The 23,418-nt window shown below is 26.0% G+C and overlaps 5 protein-coding genes across 5 annotated transcripts; all 5 read left to right on the top strand.

Annotated features, from left to right (window-relative positions):
* Positions 1–718: 718 nt before the first annotated feature.
* On the top strand, positions 719–1,795 carry OCT59_028114 (uncharacterized protein; the record flags this gene model as incomplete). Its single annotated transcript, XM_066147086.1, has 5 exons — positions 719–761; positions 836–1,180; positions 1,242–1,517; positions 1,609–1,635; positions 1,716–1,795. The coding sequence occupies 5 exons, from the start codon at positions 719–721 to the stop codon at positions 1,793–1,795; spliced, it is 771 nt and encodes a 256-aa protein (XP_065993835.1).
* Positions 1,796–2,454: 659 nt separating this feature from the next.
* On the top strand, positions 2,455–3,971 carry OCT59_028113 (uncharacterized protein; the record flags this gene model as incomplete). Its single annotated transcript, XM_025309931.2, has 5 exons — positions 2,455–2,804; positions 2,944–2,963; positions 3,101–3,532; positions 3,632–3,670; positions 3,751–3,971. 5 exons carry the CDS (start codon positions 2,455–2,457, stop codon positions 3,969–3,971), a joined length of 1,062 nt encoding a protein of 353 aa, XP_025187898.2.
* Positions 3,972–4,929: 958 nt separating this feature from the next.
* OCT59_028112 (uncharacterized protein) lies at positions 4,930–6,604 on the top strand. Its single transcript, XM_025309930.2, has 2 exons — positions 4,930–5,795; positions 5,867–6,604. Exons 1-2 carry the CDS (start codon positions 4,979–4,981, stop codon positions 6,094–6,096), a joined length of 1,047 nt encoding a protein of 348 aa, XP_025187897.1. The 5' UTR covers positions 4,930–4,978; the 3' UTR covers positions 6,097–6,604.
* A 1,755-nt stretch (positions 6,605–8,359) lies between these two features.
* OCT59_028111 (uncharacterized protein) lies at positions 8,360–9,743 on the top strand (the record flags this gene model as incomplete). The annotated part of the gene is made up of 2 exons (XM_025329964.2): positions 8,360–9,236; positions 9,314–9,743. The coding sequence occupies 2 exons, from the start codon at positions 8,360–8,362 to the stop codon at positions 9,529–9,531; spliced, it is 1,095 nt and encodes a 364-aa protein (XP_025187896.1). The 3' UTR covers positions 9,532–9,743.
* A 6,188-nt stretch (positions 9,744–15,931) lies between these two features.
* On the top strand, positions 15,932–17,166 carry OCT59_028110 (uncharacterized protein; the record flags this gene model as incomplete). Its single annotated transcript, XM_066147085.1, has 4 exons — positions 15,932–16,257; positions 16,346–16,680; positions 16,774–16,938; positions 17,012–17,166. The coding sequence occupies 4 exons, from the start codon at positions 15,932–15,934 to the stop codon at positions 17,164–17,166; spliced, it is 981 nt and encodes a 326-aa protein (XP_065993834.1).
* Positions 17,167–23,418: the final 6,252 nt, after the last annotated feature.

The following is a 23,418-nucleotide window of genomic DNA, read 5'->3' as shown; positions in this document are numbered from 1 at the left end:
TATCAATTTTTAAGTACCACGCTTTTTGAAATAAAGAAATCAATTATATTATATTAATTGTTTTTGATCAAGGATGAAAAGGGTAGTTTTGACGACCCAATCGGAATAACCGAGATTACTAAATATCAAATCATGAAGTCCCCGATGTTTACCTTTAAACTACAATAACAAAATAGCAAAAATATCGAAAATCCAAAATTTTTTTTATTAATACATTTTTTATACACCTTAATCATAGTTGATAATGTAAGATGTTGATCTTTAATCCCGACTGACTACTCTAAACCTATTAGGGTCTTCAAAACATGGAATTATCAACGTTATGCAGTTATGAATTTACACATGTTTTATCATATGAATTTTCATTATTTTGATAAAAATATTCTTTGTTCATTCTTTATAATACGCCACATATCAGATATAGTACTTAAAAACAACAATGGCATATAACGATAAGCGAGAAATTCAGAGTCCAAATTTGGTTACTATTTTTTTTTTTTTTTTAAAAAAAAAAAGTGAATTTGGTACATGGACTTGGTGTAGTTTTTATGTTTTCTTTTTTTTTTAACCAAACCCTTTATCTTATAATTCATAATCATGAGCTTAGCTTGTCATTGTTATAGTTGTAATGTTAATTATCCAGAATTCATTTATCCATCATCAGATACATAAAATCTTATCTTACAAATTTGTAAAGGAATTTTTGAAGCTATTCAAAATGAAAATACTTCAGCAGAAATTATTTGTTCAATATTACATGAGTAAATTCATAATATTCATGAAATTGAAAATTGTATTAATAGAAATTTTAATAGAAATGACATATTATGTAAAGAAATAAAAAGACTTTCAACCGATACTTGGAAAATACAATTTAGATGGTCTGAATCTCGATATAATGATTCATTAATCAAATATCTTTTAAAAATTTCAAAAGAATGGTATGACCCTTTTACCAGATATCTTCAACATATAGATCGTCAAAAAAGAAATGAATGGTTATCCGATAAAGATACAAATATAAAGGAAGATGAATTAAAACAATTACTTTTAGATAATTTAGCCGATTATCTTCCAGGATTTAAGTATCTATTTGAATATTCTTGGGATTCATATGATGATAATAACAATCTTCATAAAGGAGATTTTATCATCGCTTCAGATTCTGGTGCTTTTCATCGTAATTGAAGTTAAATGGTTTAATACGAGAAATGAACTTGATTTGAATATAACTCATGAAGATGCTGTTAATTCCAAAGCTTTAAAGTGTAAAAAATATATTACACTTATCGGTGCAACTTTTACGAATTTCACAATTGAACTTATTGATAATGATGAAATTATTATGCAAAATCTTAAAGAATTTCATAATAGTCAAGGTAATTATTTTTTACGTATCGATTTTCAATTCATCATTACGTTCATTAAAAATTTATTATTTATATTACTTTTATTACTTCTTTTTTTTTTCGGTTCAAGAATAAATCACAATAAACTTACTCATCCGTCCCAACAAGGTAAATAGTTAACTTATGAGTATCATCGTTTTTTCATTAATTTAAAAAAATTTATTAAAATTATTATTTATTATTTTTTTTTTGTTCAAAGAAGAATCACCTTCTATATTAAATACAGGTACAGTTGTTGGAATTGCTTTAATTGCTTTTAATTAATTAAAATACTTGTTAAAAAATATATATAATACTTTTTTATAGGTACAATTACTATAACTGCAGCCGCAGCTGTAGTTGTTGGTTATTTGATCTGTCGAACATTTTCAAGAAGAGATGATTAAATTATTGTACCATAATAAATTTATAGTGTAGAATTATGGAAAATCAAAAGTTTAATTATTATTATTATTATTATTTTCTTACTATAAGATAATATCAATTTTTAAGTACCACGCATTTTGAAATAAAGAAATCACCTTCAAATAATTATTAAGTGAATTATATTATTTTAATTGTTTTTGATCAAGGATGAAAAAGTAGTTTTGACGACCCAATCGGAATACCGAGATTACTACCTTTAAACTGCAATAACAAAATAGCAAAAAATAGCGAAAATCCAATTTTTTATTAATCCATTTTTTATACGCCTTAATTGTAGTTGATAATGTAAGATGTTGATCTTTAATCCCGGCTGATTACTCTAAACTTATTAGGGTCTTCAAAACATGGAATTATTAACGTTATGCAGTTATGAATTTACATGTTATCATATGAACATCTATTATTTTGATAAAAATATTCTTTGTTCATTATTTATAATACGCCACATATAGTACTTAAAAACAACAATGAAACCATTTTCACGCATATAACGATAGGCGAGAAATTCAGAGTCTAAATTCGGTTACTATTTTTTTTTTTAAAAAAAAAGTGAGTAGTTTTTATATTTTCTTTCTTTCTTTTTTTTTTTAACCAAACCTTTATCTTATAATTCATAATCATGAGCTTAGTTTGTCATTGTTATAGTTGTAATGTTGATTATCCAGAAATCATTTACCCATCATCAGATATGCAAAATCTTATCTTACAAATCTGTAAAGGAATTTTTGAAGCTATTCAAAATAAAAATACTTCAGCAGAAATTATTTGTTCAATATTACATGAGCAAATTCATAATATTAATGAAATTGAAAATTGTATTAATGAAGAATTTAGTAGAAACGACATATCGATAATATGTAAAGAAATAAAAAGACTTTCAACCGATATTTGGAAAATACAATTTAAATGGTCCGAATCTCATGATAATGATTTATTAATCAAATATCTTTTAAAAATTTCAAAAGAATGGTATGACCAGTGTTGTCATAGGGACGGGACATGTCCATGGACAGGACGGGACGGGACAGTCCAGGACACGTCCAAAGATTTTAGCAATGTCCGGGACATTGGGACATTAAAATCACGTGATCTTAATTATAAATTATAGCCGTCTTGATAAGACAAATTGTAAACTTGGACAATTTTTGGACGGGATGTGGACGGGACATGGACGGGACAATGTCCGGGACATTAAAATTTTGGCGGGACATGTCCCATGTACAACACTGGGTATGACCCTTTTACCAACTATCTTCAACAGATAGATCATCAAAAAAGAAATGAATGGTTATCCGATAAAGATACAAATATAAATAAAGATGAGTTAAAACAAAATCTTTTAGATAATTTAGAAGATTATCTTCCAGGATTTAAGTATCTATTTGAATATTCTTGGGATTCATATGATGATGATAATAATCTTCATAAAGGAGATTTTATCTTCGCTTCAGATTCTGGTGTTTTCATCGTAGTTGAAGTTGATATAACTCATGAAGATGCTGTTAAAACCAAAGCTTTAAAATGTAAAAGTAAAGCTTCAGAAAAATATGTTGGAAAATATATTACACTTATCGGCGCAACTTTTACGAATTCCACAATTGAACTTATTGATATAAATGATGAAATTATTATTCAAAATCTTAAAAAATTTCATAAGTTCTCACAATCTTTCAATAATAATCAGATTACTTATCCAGGTAATTATTTTTACGTGTCAATTTTCAATTCGTTATTACGTTTATTAAAAATTTATTATTTATATTTACTTTTGTTACTTCTTTTTTTTTCGGTTCAAGAAATAAATCACAATCAACTTACCCATCCGTCCCAACAAGGTATGAATATCGTCGTTTTTTCATTAATTTAAAAAAATTTATTAAAATTATAATATTTTATTTTTTTTTTTCGTTCATAGAAGAATCACCTTCTATATCAGTTGCAGGTGCAGTTGTTGGAATTACTGCCGCTGCAGCAATTGGCTATGTAATTTGTTCAAGAATTCCAATAAAAACTGTCGTAACAACTGGTACTATGATTTATAAAGCGTATCAAGATTATCAAGAAATTTCAAGAAATAATGATAATAATAATAACAACAATAATAATAATAACGATAACAAAATGAAACTCGATTAATGATCTTTGCGAGTTTACTTTCAAATAATAAATTCAGATTTCAAGTCTGGATCAGAATTCGATTTTACTTAAAATTATCAGCATTCGGTGAAAAATATTTCAAGAACGTTCAAGCGTTATTTTACTTTATTTTTATCCTTCACATTATGATCATATGGTCATGAATTCAAATTCTCAACAAAATTCTTATAATACAAAGACTTGATGTAGTAAAATACAATACATTACTTATATATATAACGAGAATTAGTCGCATTTGTTATATTAGCCTTCTAATAATAATCACACTCGATTACTCTTTACATTCCTTACGTTCTTTACCTCTTTTTCACTTACCTTTCAAAACAAAACTGGACATATGACACCAATTTTGGTTGCTGGGTCGAAAATGATCTAGTAGTAGTACAAGAAGTTTTTTAATAATAATCACACTCGATTAATTTTTACATTTCTTACGTTTACCTCTTTTTCACTTACCTTTCAAAACAAGACTGGACATATGACACCAATTTTGGTTGCTGGGTCGAAAATGATCTAGAAGTAGTACAGTGCTAAGAAGGTAATAGCTCTATAAAAAGCTATTTTGCAGCAAAATAAAAATTCACCAGTATTCTATATTGGATATTCAATAAACCGGAACTGGTTTTAAACCGGATATTTTGGTGGAACAGATATTTCGGTATATTGTTTCGCCTAACTTACTTTTAACTAGTTTATTGCTATAAATTGTTAAGCCGATTTGATAATTGTTTTTCCTTTGTTACACTCAAAGTTATGTGAATAAATTCCAGTTAATTTGAAACACACAAGCTTTTTGCAGTAGAATTGCAGTAGATGATGTAAACTATGTAACAATCAAAGATGAATAATAGATCATCTGGTTCAAAGTAATCGGTTTTGTTTCCGAATTTGGCAATAAATCAATAATAAAAAGATTCAATTTTTTTTTTCAACTTAAAAAGTACTTCTTTATTTCTTATTTTTTTTCTCGTATATAATAATCCATCATGAATGTATCTTGTCGTTGTTATAATTGTAACACTAATATCCCAACAAACACGTACGTTTCATCAAATAATAGCGATAAACAAAACCTTGTCTTACAAATTTGTAAAGGAATTTTCGAAGCTATTCAAAATGAAAATACTACAGCAGATATTAGTTGTTCAATGTCTCATAAACAAATCCGTAACACTAATGAAGTTGAAGAATGTATTAATAAAGAATTTGGTCAACTCTTTAGAAATAACGTATTACGTAAAGAAATAAGTAGTTATTCAATCTTTAATACTTGGAGAATTAGATTTAAATGGAGTGAATTTAATAATGATTCATTAATCAAAAATCTTTTAAAAATTTCAAAAGAATGGTATAATCCTTTTACTAATTATCTTCAAAGAATAGATAGTCAAATGAGCAATAAACGGTTTTATGAACAAAATGGGAAAGATGATATTTTAGATAATTTAAAAAATCTTCTTCCAGGATTCGATTATTTGATTGAATATTCTTGGAATTCATATTATAATAATTATTGTTATGGAGATTTTGTATTCGCTTCATATTCTGGTATTTTTATTAAGGTTACAGTAAATACAAAGGATGGTCATAGATTTCAATCTTTAAAAAATAAGAATAAATCTCTAGAAAATTTTGAAGGGAAATACGTTACACTTCTTAGAGCAACATATAATCATGATGAGGATGATTCGGAAAATGCCACTCTCGAATTTATTGATGATAGTGATGAAATTATTGTACAAAATCTTAAAAAAATTCATACCACCTCTCTACAAAGATACGATAATAATCGAAATCGAGAAGGTAATTAACTAATGCATATTCTCTTTTTCAATTAATTAATATGTTAATAAAATAATTTTTTTTTTTCTCAGAAGAAATTGTTGATCAAATTGCAACAGTCGCAGCAGGTGCTGTTGTTGGAATTGCTGCCGTTGCTGCCGTTGCGGGAGTTGGTTTTTTAGCTTATAAAGCAGCTACGAATAAAACCGTTAGAAGAGCTGCTACAGCAGTTAGCTATGGTCAACTAGCATATTCACTTATTAAAGAATTTGAAGAATTTGAGGAAAAAAACGAGAGAGAGAGGAATAATGATGATGATTAATTCTCTAATCATTTTTATTTTTATGTATTCATTATTTTTTTTTGAAAAATTTTTTATGGGATTTAGAATTTATAGAAATATTTTTTTTTTTTCTGGTAAAATTATATTAATTGATTTACGACATTTTTTTTAACTAGCATTTATTAACATTTATTAACTAGTATTTTATATTTTAAATGACGAGATTTTGACTGGAAATTTCCAATTATAAGCCGTCTATAACAAAGTAATTCTGTTTTATCATTGATTGAAATTGCGAAATTATTTTTATTAGTAACTTATCGGCATAGATAGATAAGATAGATATATTGGATATATTATACATTTTATAACCATCAAAAAATTATTATCAATAGAAAATAGTTTATATATAACAAATTATTGTCATTGTTATAGTTGTAACGTTGAATTTCAAGCAAACATATCAATAATAGAAATGAACAGAACCTATGTTGTAAATTTGTGGAGAAAATTTCAAAGATATTAAAAATGAACATTGAAATTTCTTATACGGTAGTGTAATTTTATATAAACAAACACGTGATACTAATGAAATTCTGAAAAATTCTCACTTTTTAGAAAACGTATTACGACTATCACGTAAAATAATAGTATCTTTCAATCGATATTTGACAAATAGAATTTAAATGGATTAAATCTTTAAAAAATGAATATGCCTTGTAGATGATGTTAAAACTTAAAAGCTTTAAAATGTAAAAATTAAAACTTCAGAAATCTTGATGAGAATCGTAATTGAGAGAAAGTCACAATCGAATTCATTAAAATGATGAAATTATTATGCAAAATCTTAAAGAAATTCATAATTTTCACGATAATATATGAATTTTCCACTCGATCTTCCAATCGTTAATACTCATCCATCCTAACAAGGTAAAGATAATTTATGCGTATGAGCGTATCGTTTTTTCATTAATTAATAAATTTATTAAAAAATTATTGCTTTTTACTGCAAGGTATATCAGTTGCAGTTTGAGGTGTAGTTTTTGAAATTGCTGCCGTTATAGCAATTGGCTATGTAATTTGTACACAAATTTCAAAAAAAAAAACTCGACACCATGATTTATAGAGCATTTCAACAAGATTATCAAGAAATAATCCCAATAACAATATCAATTAATAAGAAATTTTTGTAAGTTTACTTCCAAATAAATAAATTTCATCCCTATAAAAACGAAATGTGTTAAATTTGTTTTATATTTGTGCTCATGTGTAATAAATGTCTAAAAAAGTACCATTTTGTCCAATTTATGTCTTATTACAAAAAAACAAAAATTAAACAAAATGGTGCTTTTTTAGACATTTATTACACATGAGCACGAATTTAAAATAAATTTAACACATTTCGTTTTTATAGGGCATATTTCAAATATCTACAATTTATAATACGTTTTCAACATCAAATGGTTAATGAACAAATTTTTACTATTCATGAACGTTCAAGCGTTATTATTTTATTTTATTTTTAACTCTTCACATGATAATGAATTCAAATTCTCTTTACAATGTGAAGAATCGCTGTTTTACTTGATTTCAAGAAGTTTTTAAAATGAATAATAGACTTGATTCATATAATAAATATATGTGTACATAACGAGAAAGTTTTCTTAGTCGCATTTTTGATTTTGCTGCGGTTGCAACAAAAGATGAAAGTTTATAGGAAGAAGCAACGATTAATTGGTTTTAAAACCTTAGTGATTTATGCCCGAGCATCACATTAAAGAGACCCTAAGATTTTAACCAAACATTTTAACTCCAACTGGGATTAAAATTTTATCAAAAATTTCGTCCAACTGTTTTAAAATTGCTAGGCAGTCAGACTACCTATATACATGTACTGTACAACATTTATCATTAGCAATTTTCTTTTGTGGGTTTAAAATGTTTAATACCAAGATAACAATCGATCAGTAATGATTGTTCTCTTATCACCTATATCTAGTACTACTCACTTTTCTGAATAGTGGTTTACTAATTATACAACCTAAATAAAACTAAAATACTCCTGAATTTTAATTTATTGATAATTATAAGCATAAATATTATAACTGTGCAGAAACTGCAACAAATGAAACAAATGATGTAAACTATGTGAAAATCAGATGAATAGATAATCTGATTCAAGAAAACGGTTTTGTTTCCGAATTTGGTAATAAATTAATTATAAAAAGATTCAATTTTTTTTTCAACTTAAAGAGTTACTTTCTTCTTTATTTCTTCTTTTTCTCGTATATAATAATCCATCATGAGTGTATCTTGTCATTGTTATAATTGTAACGCTAATTATCCAACGAGTTCTTTCTACCTTTCATCAAATAATAACGATAAACAAAATCTTATTTTACAAATTTGTAAAGGAATTTTTGAAGCTATTCAAAATGAAAATACTATAGCAGAAATTAGTTGTTCAATGTCTCATAGACAAATTCGTAATACTAATGAAGTTGAAGAATGTATTAATGAAGAATTTAGTCAACTCTTTAGAAATAACGTATTACGTAAAGAAATAAGCAGTTATTCAATCTTTAATACTTGGAGAATTAGATTTAAATGGAACGAATTTAATAATGATTCATTAATCAAAAATCTTTTAAAAATTTCAAAAGAATGGTATGATCCTTTTACTAATTATCTTCAAAAGATAAATAATCAAAAAAGTAATAAATGGTTTTATGAACAAAATGGAGAAAATGCTATTTTAAATAATTTAAAAAATCTTCTTCCAGGATTCAAGTATTTGGTTGAATATTCTTGGAATTCATATCATTATAATAATTATTGTTATGGAGATTTTGTTTTTGCTTCAGATTCTGGCATTTTTATTGTGGTTACAGTAAATGCGAGAGATGGTCGTAGATTTCAAGCTTTAAAATATAAAAATAAAGCTTCGGAAAATTTTGAAGGAAAATATGTTGCAATACTTGTAGCAACATACAATCATGATGAGGATGATTCGGAAAAAGCCACGCTCGAATTCATTGATGATAATGATGAAATTATTATGCAAAATCTTAAAGGAATTTATAACAATTCCTTTTTACAAAGATGTTATAATAATCGAATTGAAACTAACTCTTTACAAAGATACGATAATAATCGAATTGGAACTTTAGTACGAGAAGGTAAATTTATTTATACGTATCCCTTTTTTCAATTAATTGAATGTATTAAGAAATAGTCTTTTTTTTTTTATCTTCAGAACAAATTGAAGACCAAGTTGCAAAAGTCGCTGTTGGAATTGCTGCTGCTGCTGCCGTTGCGGGAGTTGGTTATTTGGCTTATAAAGCAGCTTCGAATAAAACCGTTAGGAAAGAAGCTTCTGAATTTGCTACTGAAGTTATTGCTAGAGTTGGCTTTGGTCTAGCATATTCATTTATTAAAGAACTTGAGGAAGAGGGAAAAAGAGGGAGAAAGTAACAGTAATAATGATTAAATTTCTTTTAAATACTGTATATTTAATTTCTTATTCATACTTTTCACTATATATGTATTCATTATTTTTTAAAAAATTTGGTGGAATTTATGAAGTAAAATTTATTTAGTTAAGGTATTTGTATTGCTATATTTGACTGTACTATAATTTTATCAATAAACTTCAGTTTATATCCAGAATATTTGGAATTGTAAAATTTTATCCTTGACAAAACAATTCTATTTATTTCGTTGATTGAAATTAAGAAAAAATTTTAACAAATAACTAGCACTACAATACTCTTAAAAGTTATGAAGTGTCACAAAAGCATTGGACTCAAACTCAGCATATTTATACTTTTCACGACAATTATTATTTATACATTCATCAATCGTCATAGTTTCAATCAATCGTCCAAGATTCTTTTACCGCATTACCATACATCCTTTGTAGTGAGAATACTTAATATTGTACGTTATATTGAGATTGTCCTCAGTATACTCGAACTGTAAAAGCGCCTTTCGCTACATGGATAAGTCACTTTACCAGTTAAGTATCAGTGGACAAAATAGATTGCACGTTTTTTCATCAACTTGAATACGACAAAGTTATTTGAGGCAATTTTTTTAATGCAATATAATTTGACTAGTGTAAGAGACGGGGAATATTAACCGTTTGGGCTATTCCATTAACGCATCAAAAGTAGAAAATAAAACACTCCGTTGAAGCAACTTAGGAATTTGGCTGAAAATCTCCCAATTTTCATCACATTTGATGTTGCACGTTTCATTTGCCTACAGATAAAAGGAGAGGTTGAAATTGAATGAGGTGAACTAAAAGAACGATTAAGTCACAGTGATCAGCGATGTGCTATTATTGGAAACTTCCAATTCTTCACTGGAAGTTTCCAATATCATAGATTTACATATCGTATATATGTAGAATAATATGGATAAAAAAATCATTGGAAGGTCCAATTCCAATATAAAGTCGTTAGAAGCTTTCAATGCATATCACTGGATTTAAGAAGTTAATTTTTTAGTAATTTGAACTTTTTCGATATCATAATAAAACTTCAACTCACTGTTTAGAAGTAGTATGTAGTAAGCAGATTCGGTAATCCAACCTAATAGATAACGTGATTGATTATCGCATCGGCCAGAATTAAGCAAGTGGTTCTAACTCAGCACTCAGCAGCGATTTTAAATCACGTGACTAAGGTCAATAAACAGGATGTTGATGTAATTTTCTAGATCACGTGATCGAACACGGTTCCCCATAATTTTTTTTTTTAAAAAAAAACCAGTTCAAAGCGCACACCATTTTCTTTCTTTTTTTTAGAGCAGTTTTTGCGGATCTTACTTACTGATGAGTGGGAAGGGGAAGAGGGTTTTTTTTTTTGAAATTTACCGTTAAGAAACGGTATTAAGTTCTCTTGCTTTCAGATATTTACGGCGTATAAAAAATTATAGCAAATCGAATTAAATTATAGCAAATTGAATTACGGCACTACTGAATTTACGGCATTTACGATTTATTCCGGCGTTACGCCAGTGACTCCACGTGCTGTAACCGTAAAAACAATTTCGACAGCACAAATACAGACCTTTTACCAAAAACTATTAGTTCTTAGTGTTAGTTGGGTTCCGTCCAAAAATCTCGAAACTCAAAATCTCGGATCCAAAATCCCGACAGAATCTTACATAATTAAAATATGATTAAGAATTAACTGTTAATATTCAAACTTCTGATGAAAAAGAACCCAATCGTTGTACCAGTCAATTTAAAAATCATACTTTTATAATATTAAATAATTTAATTAATAATTTATTTCTATGATGAAATATTATTTTTTTTATGCTTCCTAAAATTATAATACCAATAAAAATTTAAAATGAAGCAATTAATAACATTAAGTTTTTAAAAACAAAATAATGTTCATCAACTATATAATCATGCTACAGTATATTATAATATACTGTAGATCGTATAGTACAGTATCTCGGGTATCTTGCGAATTTCAGAAGGTTGACTCTGTATCCCTCTATTACGTAAGTTTTTGTTATTAATAGAAGTATGTATGTATGAATAATCGGGAACGCGTAAATGTTTAAATAAGATCGCCAGAAATGATGAGTACTTACTATACATAGGACTGTGGGTACAATATCTATATTCCTCAGTTCTGCACGCATGTACATGTACATGCATTAAAACAAGCTACATAGATTATGTAATCGATATTTGACGTAGCCAGGGTTAAATAATTCTCCTGTGATCCATTGACGGAGTCTATATACTATAGTGATTCTAAAAGTCTTTTGACATTGAACTAACTCCTTTCAGTGTTCTTAAATTCTTACCGTTCCTTTTCTCCGCACGTTGCCTGAACTAAAGCCAATCGATTGCTTCAACGATTAATTATATAGCACGGACTAAAATTATATTATAATTACTTTCCTTTAATTTCGCACGGAGTCGTTCCACATTTTCATAATTGTAAAACACTTTTTATAATAGTCTATAAACAATATGGATTGTGATGTTGACGGTCCATCGTTTCGGATAGTAAAATTATTATACCGATAGCCAGTCTAAATACTTTGATATAGAAGTTTAACATCTGTACATAAGAGCGAATATTGAGTCTGCTAGTATTTTAAGGTCTGGATAAGATGACCTCATTTTTTGATTGCCTTTATTTGGTGAGACACAGTATTGAGATTGCATATGAATTTTACCTCTGCATATACTCCATAATCGGTATGTTATAAAAAATTGTTATTTGACTACGGAGTTCGTCAGGAGAATTTTAATCAGTCGTTATTGTTACTGAAGTTTTGAACTTCATAAACGAAAAAATAAAGTGGTGATTTTTTTTTCATTAAAGGTATGATGATATGTGGAGTTGTGTTTTATGGAATATAACTGGTCCCGTAAAAAACTTTCCGTAACTCCGGTAAATGATCACTTTTCTAGTTCTATATCTGAAAAACTCAGACATGTGATCAATTTATTAAAAAATTTTTACAGGAGTATTTTATTCTAATATTCATAAATATTTATAAATAAATAAATATATAATCCTTGATTGGATACTTTCCCATACTTTTGTTCAAAAAAATTTTTAATATAAATTCAAAAATCAAGTTTTAGATCCAGATGAGAAAATCTGCTGGAATACCAATCATTAGGACCATGTTAAATATAAAGAAGATAATTGGATATAAAAGAAAATAATTCTTAAAAAAATATACTATATTTAGAAAATCATTGCAAAATACTTTTTAGGTTAAATTAATTTGTTTTTTTATTCCAAGTTCGCAAATACGCCTTGTTCATTAATGGTCTTGAAAGAGATTTACAGAACTGTTTACGCCGTGTAAAAGTTTTGATAACTTTAATCGTGTACTATACTATAAAAATAATTTTTAATTTTTTTTTTTTAATTATTGTTCATAAAGTAGTACTGATCAAAGTAAGTTCATCTTATCAAAAGGTATCTAAACTTCTAAAGGTACTAGAAAGTTCGAAAATTTGAAATCACACAAAGCTAATACACGTGTATTGATTATAAGATAAATTTACCATTTTAAAAATTCATTCATGTGTACAATAATAATAATTCTCTAAAGACAATAATATTAAATTTAATAATAATAAAAGGTCTAACTATTTTATATTTCAAATTATACATATATATATATAATATATATATATATAACGTGGAATATCATACTAATTCTTATTTATCCTATTTAAATCCAAAAATAGGATTTGATTCAATTTCAGATAAGAAAAATAAATTAGGGGTAATTAATACTAAAATCGGAAAGTAATTACTTCATTTCTAATATTATTCTAACAATTTTATTATTTTATTATTTTATAGATCAGGAATGATCAAAAAAATTATATAGTATTTATTATATTATTATAGTATTATTGTATATTTGAACGGTGTGTAATGTAGTGCAGATTATTGTATGCATACAGCATACGTTACACATGTTATACACCAATGATTTCTTGAATCATTAAATCATAAATTAAGGTGCATACAGTATGAGAAAGTTTGTTAGAAAAGACAACCGTAAAAAGAAATTCCTTAAACATTGTAAAAAAATGCAAAAGAAACTTAAAACGACGAATCTTTACCTTCATTACCTTGAATTAATTGTGTTTACCCTTGTTTACTTCATATATCATAAATGAAATTTCCTTATAAAGTACGTAAAATATTATTGTTTATCTTAAAAAGATAGAAACCTTGTTTTTTAAATAAATAAATTTCTTTAACGTATACCAATCAAATTTCAAAATATCAATGTTAATTTTTTCAACAGGTTTCAAAAATGTTCCAGTATTCTTTATTCGTATAATGTAATAAATACTAATTAAATAATAACTTTTAACGCATTAATTCTGCTTTATACTAATAAAAAGTGAAATAGTAATGAACGAATAAAATTTCCGGATTCAATTAATTAAAAATGAGGATCATCATAAGCCCTTTTTGTTTGTTTGCTTGGTAACACGCACGTTATTTACATAAGAAAAAAAAAAGGCGGTATTATCTTTGTGTAATGTCTCATTGAATTAAAAATTTTTTTTTAAATTTAAAAAAATCAAGTCCTTTCCAATTTTCCAAATTAGATATAAAAATTTAAGGGGGGAAGGAGAAATTTCAATGATTATGTCTTACAAAATTCGTTCATTTAAAATTAATTACAACATTATCTCTTTTAAAATCAGGGATAAAATAGTCAAACAAAAAAATAGATGTTCCCAACGCTTATAAATACATTGTTAGTTGTTACCGGGTTACGGAAATTTTTTTGATTGACGAAATTTTATTATTTAGGGCTTTAAAAATGTGACATTAGTTGCATTACGATATTTATGATTAAACCCCATGACGCAGGTGCGTGGTAACACAAATTTCCAATAGGATCTTAGGCGGGAATTATCAAGCCTTTGTATCGGAGTTTAATTTATCATTGTCTTTAAATGATCCGGATATTTCAATGCTATTTAATTACCGATAATTAAATATCGGCCGAAATTTATGCCGGGTATTAAAGTTATTCAAGTTATTCAAGTACATTAAAAATAGGAAATTGATACCCCAATCTTACTTCTATTTTTAGGGGGGGTTTTTTTTTAAAGTTTCGTTAACTGCATTTATTTTCCAATTTTTATCAAAAAAAGACGTTTCGCCGTTCTTCTTAAATGGTAATAATGACTCATATAAAAAATAATATTGTTTCTTTTTTATTCTTAGTATTTAAATAAACATCTTGATAGAAAAGAAGTGAACATTCGGTTGCACCAAATAAAACGTTGGCTGTTGCCTAACAGATTATGTTTGTTTATGACTATGATATTGTTTGTAACAATAATAATCAGTATGTGTGCATGTTATGTGAATTCCCGCGCTTTTTTTTCTTTATTTAAAAAAGAAAAAAAAGAAAAAAGAAAAATATTGTTATTTGTTGATAAGCTTTGAATGGTTTATTTATAATCATACCCGTAACATTTCAACCCTGTATCACTATTGCATGGTTGTATTATACATTCAAACAAAGTTTAACATTTCAAATAACCAAATAAAGTCAATTTTATTATATGATCTACATCTTAAATATTCGAATGCCAGAAATCGATATTTAAATACGGGGTAATTTTTGGGTATTTTTTTTTTTGTTAAATTTGTACAATTTTTTTTTCTTCCTAAGACGTTCAACCCAAAAGGAAATTTCTTTTTAGGTTAACGTTTTGATGAAAAAAAAAAAGGTCAAAATATTCCTGTCACTTTTTTAAACAAAAATCTCTGTAAATCACTTATTCTGTAAATTATATATATATAAAGAACAAAGAACAAAGGACATTAAAAAAAAAAAATTTATTTTTAGTTTATTATTATTAAGAGGAAAAGACATTAAATCCCAATTTAGTATTTTGATTTTTTCTAAAAAAAAATAAATTTTATTTCATAATAATTTTTCATTGTAAAAAAAAAGGATAAATAATAAAAAATCTTCATCCTAGAAAAAAAACTTTAAGGACAGGTTCCCACCAAAAGAAATTTTTTTCATTTTTTTTTTTTATATATATTCATCCCCCCCTATTATTTTTGTCTGGAACGGAATGTGGATTGCGATGAATAAACGAAATTAGAATTAGTCTCGATTTTAGATTTTCAATACATTGAAGAAACTTTGTTTTTTTTTTAAAAAAAAGAAAAGTCAACAGCGAAAAAACCGTAAGAAATCGTATTTTTTTTTTTCAATTGAATCGATTGAATTAATATTAAAATTTAATTTCTCTTATATTATTATTTAGTATCCATAAATAAATAAATAAATAAATTTATTTATTTATTTGTATATATTTTTATTGATTATGGGGAATTGTTTTTGTAAACCAAAATCAAAAAGAAAACCTAAACCTTATCGTATGCCAACTTCTACCATAGGATCTCCAATATCTGACACACATTTAATTATTAGTGATGTACTGGATTATGGAAGTAATGATGAATATCGGTTCATTGATGGTCGAAGGTTTCATAATGTTATAAACTCGAAATATTTTCTCCCCTGTGATGATGATGAATTTGATCGATTACATATAAAACATTATATTTGTAAACACATATGGCAACGAAATTATTCTGCGCCCGTGAAAGAAAGATTAAGTTCTGGTGGTGCTCATGTCTTGGACGTTGGGTATATAATTTAACTCATTCCTTAATAATATTAATAATATAATTAATATTGTATAATAAATATTAATAATATTTTATCATTCTTGTAGTTGTGGACCAGGAACTTGGTTAATTGAGATGGCAAATGAATTCCCAAAATCACATTTTACTGGGATGGATATTACCCCAGTTTTCCCTAGAGAAAGTAAACCAGATAATGCAGATTTCATGGAAGCTAATATATTGGATGGATTACCTTTTGAAGATAATGTTTTTGATTACGTACATATGAGATTTTTGATTACATCTTTTAGTGCAAATGATTGGAAGATTGCAATTAATGAAATTGTTAGAGTTACAAAATCAGGTGGAATTATAGAATTAGTTGAAGAAGAATTAGAGCCAAGAAAAGATGGGCCTATATCACGATTATTATTTAGCGCACGTAAGTGTTTTTTTTTGCGGACTTATTTGCGGAATTACCAATCAAAGGCTTCCCGACATTTTTTTTTTTAACAATTTTTTTTTTTTTTTTTAGTTTTCATGGATCTAACATCGAGAAATATTGATTTTACAATATATTCACATATGATTGATCTATTGAATGATATTGAAAGTCTTACCGACGTAAAAAAAGAAGAAATTATGGCTTCATATGGTAAATGGGCTGGTAGAATTGGAAGTTTATTATCTGATAATACTGGTAAATAATAATTGATTTTGAAATACAAGAAAATTCGAAGATTTTTTTAACATATTTAATGATAATTATATAGGCTTATTATTCCGTACATTTAAAACGAGATTCTTAACTACGCTTGGAGTTGAGAATGAAGTAGAATATGATAAATTAATTGAAGCTTGGTACGAAGAATTAAATGAATATAAACCATATAATGTTGGATATCGGTTTTTGGCAACAAAAAAATAACCAATAACCAATAACCAATTATACCTTCCAAATAATCTATTATATAATAACAAAATTATTTATAATAACATTCCTTCCTTTTTGTACATATTAGAATTTATATATATATATATATATATATAAGAAAAAAAAATCTTGTTTAAAAAAAAAACACTCATTATTTTTTTGTAAAAAATTTCAACCATTTTTAATATTCTCTTTCTTTTTTTTTGAATTACATATATCATATTATATATATTTATCAATTCATAAAATCATTCGTATTAATTTTGCGCTGGTCTTACTTTCTTTTGTAAAATAAAATTTATACGTGTTCGTTTTTAATTAATAAAAATAGAATCCGCAAAATTTCAATTTCTTACCAAAAAACTTTGATAATAATATTATTGATTTTTTTTTTGATCTCGATAATAATTAACAATAAAGATGCATACATCTTATCTATTTCATAATAATGGTCCATCTCAAAATGGGTTTATTATATAAATTTCTATTTTAATTTTAAAGTTAAACCTTAATGATAAACCTGGTAAAAGATTCTGAGTAATGTTTCAAATTTCAATTAAAAAATATTTCCAAAAATGAATAAAATTTAGGTTCAAAAAAAAAAAAAAAGAAAAAGAAATAAATAGTTCTTTGTTTGGTTTCATGCTTGAAAGGTGGTACAGGATCGGGGCGCCATCAAACAGATGGATCCTCTGCATTTTTAGTGTTTTACAAATTGTTTAAAAGAAATCTAATCAATACAGTATATATGTGAATTTTTATACGCTGACATAATTGTTTTTAAAATCTTGGTAAGCATTATTTTTGATAGTACGTATGCCAAGGATTTTTCAATAATTATCTATTTTTATTTGCATTTTTTCTCCATATAGATTGAAATAAATAAATAATAAAATAAAATTATATGTAAATAATAATATAATATAATGAAATTTTAAATATTTGAAATTAATTAAATTAATGTATACTATATTCTTATTAGTAATAATTTATTAATATAAAACCTATAATAAATCTTTGTAGTAAAATTGTAAATCTCTAAGTAACGTTGGATGGTGTAAAGATCGTGAAATTAATGCTCTTGAAGAAAATATTAAATTATAAATTTATTAAATATTGTTAGAAAATATAAGATGATTATTTAGTTGTCAAATTTATTTTGCTTCAAATCTGTCTTTAGCAGCATCAAATTAATTGGATAGTTAATCACAATTAGCAGCTACAACTTCCTAATAATTCATATAATAATTTAGATGCAGTAGAACGTGAAGGATAATTGAATGTTTTCAGTTTTGGTGTTCTATCAATAATCATGAGTATTCTGAAATCATGAGATATCATACCACCTGACAGAAAAGAGTCCACATGATTATATAAGCCTTTGTCCTTTCTTCAAAGATTTAGGGAGCAATATTAAAACCCATATATCTTTTTGGGCCTTGTAATGATACATAGACCGAGGCTGATCCATGAATGTTTTCAATTTCTTCAATGAAAGTTTCCCCCAAACATACGATCTTAATTTGAAGTAGCAGAATCTTATAATTTCAACACAAACTGCAACAATTCCACTTGTAATTATCAATGCTTAAATTTTAATATGGTCATTATCATGTGATTACTCCTATAATAAGCCATTGAGGAAGAGTTACGAACCTGGAGAAAAATGAACTTCTTTAAAATAATTATGACTTATAAATTTGCAGCATTTATACGTTAGGCGTCTTTATGTGTACAGTCTGACATTCTTTCGTATTTCGTACTTCCACAAGATCTAATCGTTCGAAATAAACATGATCCATGATATCATCTACTCGTGTTGCAGTGTGTCTAGCAATAGTTTAACTTTTAAATTTTCTTCAAGAGTATTAATTTCTCAACCTTTACACCATCCAACGTTACTTATCGACTGTTTTCTTTTTTGACTGTAATTATATCTTATTCTAAATCAACATGATTTAGATTAATCATCGTTATCGCACTTTAACTGAGGACTATTCAAAAAAAAATTCATTAGATAACAAAATTAAAAACACGAAGCGTTCTTATACATAAAGTTTTATTCATGTAAAAAAACAAACCTTGTGTCGAATTTCACGTGTTGGAATTTCTGTTAACTCAGAGGTTCCTCCAGAAGAAGAAATCGTATTGTGGTTATGGATATAACACAAATTGAACAAATTATAAAATTCGTTTTTTATCGTATAATAAAAAAAAGGGGGAAGGAGTTACTGAATTTGTCTTAAACGAATGATAAATAAAAATGAATAAATCTCAGAATTTTTTTTTCTATAAAGAAATCAGGATAACAGCCAGTTCAAAAATTCAACCCCATGGTATTTATAAATTTTGAAAACCTTCTTTTTTTTCTTCCTTTTTTTTTCCTTTTTCTTTTTACACAAAACATATATGTGATAATATAAGATTTTATAATTTAATATTAAGGTAAGGAACCAAATAATAAAGCACCTTTTTTACTGTCACACGTAATGATTTCATTAATATAAGAATAAGAATCCATTTTAAAAGACAGACCTATAGACATTCATATACTAAAAATAGAAATCCTGTTGTTATTTTATTGATTTTCATAATACATTCTGTTTTTTCTTTTATAACTAAATCAAATTAAGTAATTAAAAAGAATTAAAAAAATCAGAATAAAAAAATTTGTTTTATTTATTTGAACGACATTAAATTTAAATTTATTCAAATTCTGATATAATAATATTTAATCTAATTTAGATATTATTATTATTATAAAAAATATTATAAAAGAAATAGTACATTAATAATGTGATTTGTGAAGAATGTCACTAGGATTGGATTGTATGCCGAAACGCTTCCATTTGTTGTAATGCCGAAAGTTTATCCAATACCGAACGATATATAGAATAGAATCCAGGTAATTGTTGATCAAGTAAGATTAATTTCGCGTTATTGATTGTTCGGTCGTAAGGCTGAGAAAAGTTTAACACCAAGCGGAGACTTCCGTTACCGCGAAAAAAAAAAAAATAATAATTTTTTTTCGCATATACAAAGTAACGTTCGATTGGTTATAGCCAAATTTAAAAGGGCTAGAATAGCCCAAAATTCATCCCCTACAATAAAAATGTACTGCAATATTAAAATATTACGGAGAAACGGAAACGGTTTTTATTTCTATACAGAGTTCACCGGTTCGATCAACAAAATGATGGCTGTCCCATGACTAACTGACTAACTGTTACATTTGTACATTAAGTTTCACTGCATTAATTATCGCCCCTTAATTGATACTATACTATATAATTGTTTTTTATATTACGCATTGGCGTGATAAATATTTCGTATTAGAACTTTTTTGATGGTATGTATCCAAAAAAAAATTGACAGGCGTCAAAAATTTTGAAATGCCTAAATTTGATGCCACGTTTTAGTAATATATCGATCATTTATGAAAAACATACGACCTAGCCCTTTAAAAAAGATCGATAATACTCATAAGAAATTTAATTTTTTATTCTCATTAATCATTTTACTTGTGTAATCGTATGGAAATGAAATTATTATTTTTTTTTTCATTTAGATTCACGGATGAACCCGAATGTTTCCAATTTTGTAATAAATAAAAATCAAATGCTGATGCTAAAAGAGAAGGTTTAGATTTTCATATATATAAATTATTTCATCATGCATACAAAGCTATCTACTATGCATATAATTACATCATTTAAATCATGCCTATTAATTTTCCATAAATATTATAAAGTTCGGCAAGTTATTAGTATGCAAAGTCTGTTCTCCACTGAAACGATTCATTCAACATCACATTTATTATCAGTGGTTTTTTATTCCGGTCATAATCCGGTCATAATCCGGGTCATAATTCGTTCATAATTCGTTCATAATTCTTTATAATAAAGCAAACTCGCGTATTATTTTCAGTATTAAAAAAAATTCGAAATAATATTATAATGTATTAAACTTTGATATAAAACTTGTTTATTAATTAGTTTTATAATATAAAAATGATCTTATCCTTTGAAAATTTAAAAGATATATTTCATTTGTTTTACTCATAATTTTTCATTAATGTCAAATACATCGAAATTATATTTATCAACTCATTAAAAATCAAAATATAATGATGAATCAGATTAATATTTATTGGCCAGTTAAAGTTGTTGTTCTGTTGTTTGTTACAAATATTTATAATTTGTTTAATTTATGCGAATAAATGTATGCACCAATACTAGAACTTCTATCTTTATTAAATAGTGAAATTTACGCGAGTTTAAGAACTTTCTAAATTAAATATATATTATAACGTTTGCTGATAAGTTTAATTTACAACACAATATAAAATTAGGAGGTTCCGGAAGTGTTCCGGATCAGGACTTTTATATATATAATTGGGGCTATTAATGTCAGCCAGATTTACTAAATTCGTGTAAAATTGTTATTCCGATTTTTTTTACCGAAATTATGGAACTTTTTGGCCAAAATTAACCATGTGACAAATAAAGGGATATAACAATGGTAAATGGGGTTCCTTAATGTACAGTGGGGGTGTACGATATTAACGTACGAACTGGCCGGGGTTAATTCTAACGCCATCACGTGCAAATGCATAACTCCTAAACTCGGGCCAGTTTGTACGTTAATATCATACACTCTCACTGTACGTTATGGACGCCTATCATAAATATGAAATTCTTTGTAATAGACTAATTTATCTGTAATTACATAAAATAATATAGAATTAGAAAATTTTATAATTTGGGTTAAACCTTATAAATTTTACAATCTGTAACAATTTATTTAATTAAAAATTTAATTATAGATTAAATTAATAGATTAAACTAATAGATTAATTATTTATATTGTATTAATAAATAGTAATTTATTTTTTTAACATAAATTTCTATTGAATTTATATGGTGCCAGAAACTATATTTAAAAAAAACTTTTAACATCTTAAAAAACAAAATTTTAAAAAACTAATCCAGTAACTTTGTTCTTTAATATGGATACTATTAAACTACCAGTTAGATTTTTGAACAGATATCTAAATAAAAAGTTATAAGCATTTAAATTTAAATGATTTTTATATAATTGACTTCAATTTGAAATACAGTTCCTGGTAAAAGAATGGTAGTGCAAATATCATTTGGGCTCTTTGCAATAAAAGGGAAGGAAACTGCTAAAAAAAATTTTTTTTTAGTTAATATTAATTCCAAACAAATTATAATATTTGAAGCATTTTTAGTATATAAATATAAATTTAATTTTTTTAGTTTCCCCCCTCTAAAAAGCCAAATTTGTTATTTTAGATATGAGATTAGAATTTTCCTATTTAAATTAAAACTTTGTAATACCCAATGGATTTTTAGAATATTATTTTAAAAAGTAATAAAAAAAATGAAAATTTATTATTGTTTTTACATCTATTTTACCTTTTAAAAACCAAGTAGTTATAAATTTAATAGAAATCAAAGCATAATAATTAGCTATAACTTTTTTAAAATGCTCAAAATCCTACATAATAATAAATTTCAATGTTTTTTTAAAAAAAAACTATTTACTTTTATTATAATTGCATTTTGTTATATTACATTATTACAGAGAAATACTACTAATAATTTTTACATTAAAATTGAATTTGGTATAAAAGTTTGAAATAAAAAGTTTAAACTTCATTTCTTATCAACTAAAATTTGTATTGAAACAAATTACAACTATTAGATTTCTTGCAATTATAAGATTTAAATAATGATCTTTTATTATATTATTGAGCTTTATTGCTTTTGGAAATGATTATTTTTATACAATATAAAAATTCATAAATCATAATACTTATTATTATACTTAAACTATCACATTATACAGATGCTACACAGGAATTTTAAAACTACCATTTGAATCATATAATAAAAAGGAATCTAATAATGGTAATTTTGTCTCAATCTAACTTTCTGAATGACAAAAAAATTAAGAAAATATTATAATATTATAATAAAATAATGCCAGTTAAAAGTATGAATAATATACTACAATACTAAATAATTAAAGCATTTATTGATAGACATCTGCCACATACTGATAGACAAAATCCTTTTATTTAATAAATTTCTCAATAAAACATTAATATATTCTTGCTTGATTTAGATTTTTATTATTTATAATTTGAAATTTCAAACTACAATAATTCTACCCTATATATTTTATTTATTGATATTAGTATTGCTAACAGTCCAGTTTAAT

Source organism: Rhizophagus irregularis, chromosome 8 (genome assembly GCF_026210795.1).
Source record: "Rhizophagus irregularis chromosome 8, complete sequence".
NCBI classification, from domain to species: Eukaryota; Fungi; Glomeromycota; class Glomeromycetes; order Glomerales; family Glomeraceae; genus Rhizophagus; species Rhizophagus irregularis.
The sequence above is the reverse complement of the archived record's forward strand: the minus strand, read 5'-3'. Positions and strand labels throughout refer to the sequence as shown.

Bases quoted from the DNA above. Each gene is read 5' to 3' on its own strand.
- OCT59_028112 (XM_025309930.2), top strand. From the start codon at position 4,979: ATGAATGTATCTTGTCGTTGTTATAATTGTAACACTAATATCCCAACA. The intron at 5,796-5,866 runs GTAATTAACTAA...TTTTTTTCTCAG, and splicing joins TAATAATCGAAATCGAGAAG to AAGAAATTGTTGATCAAATT.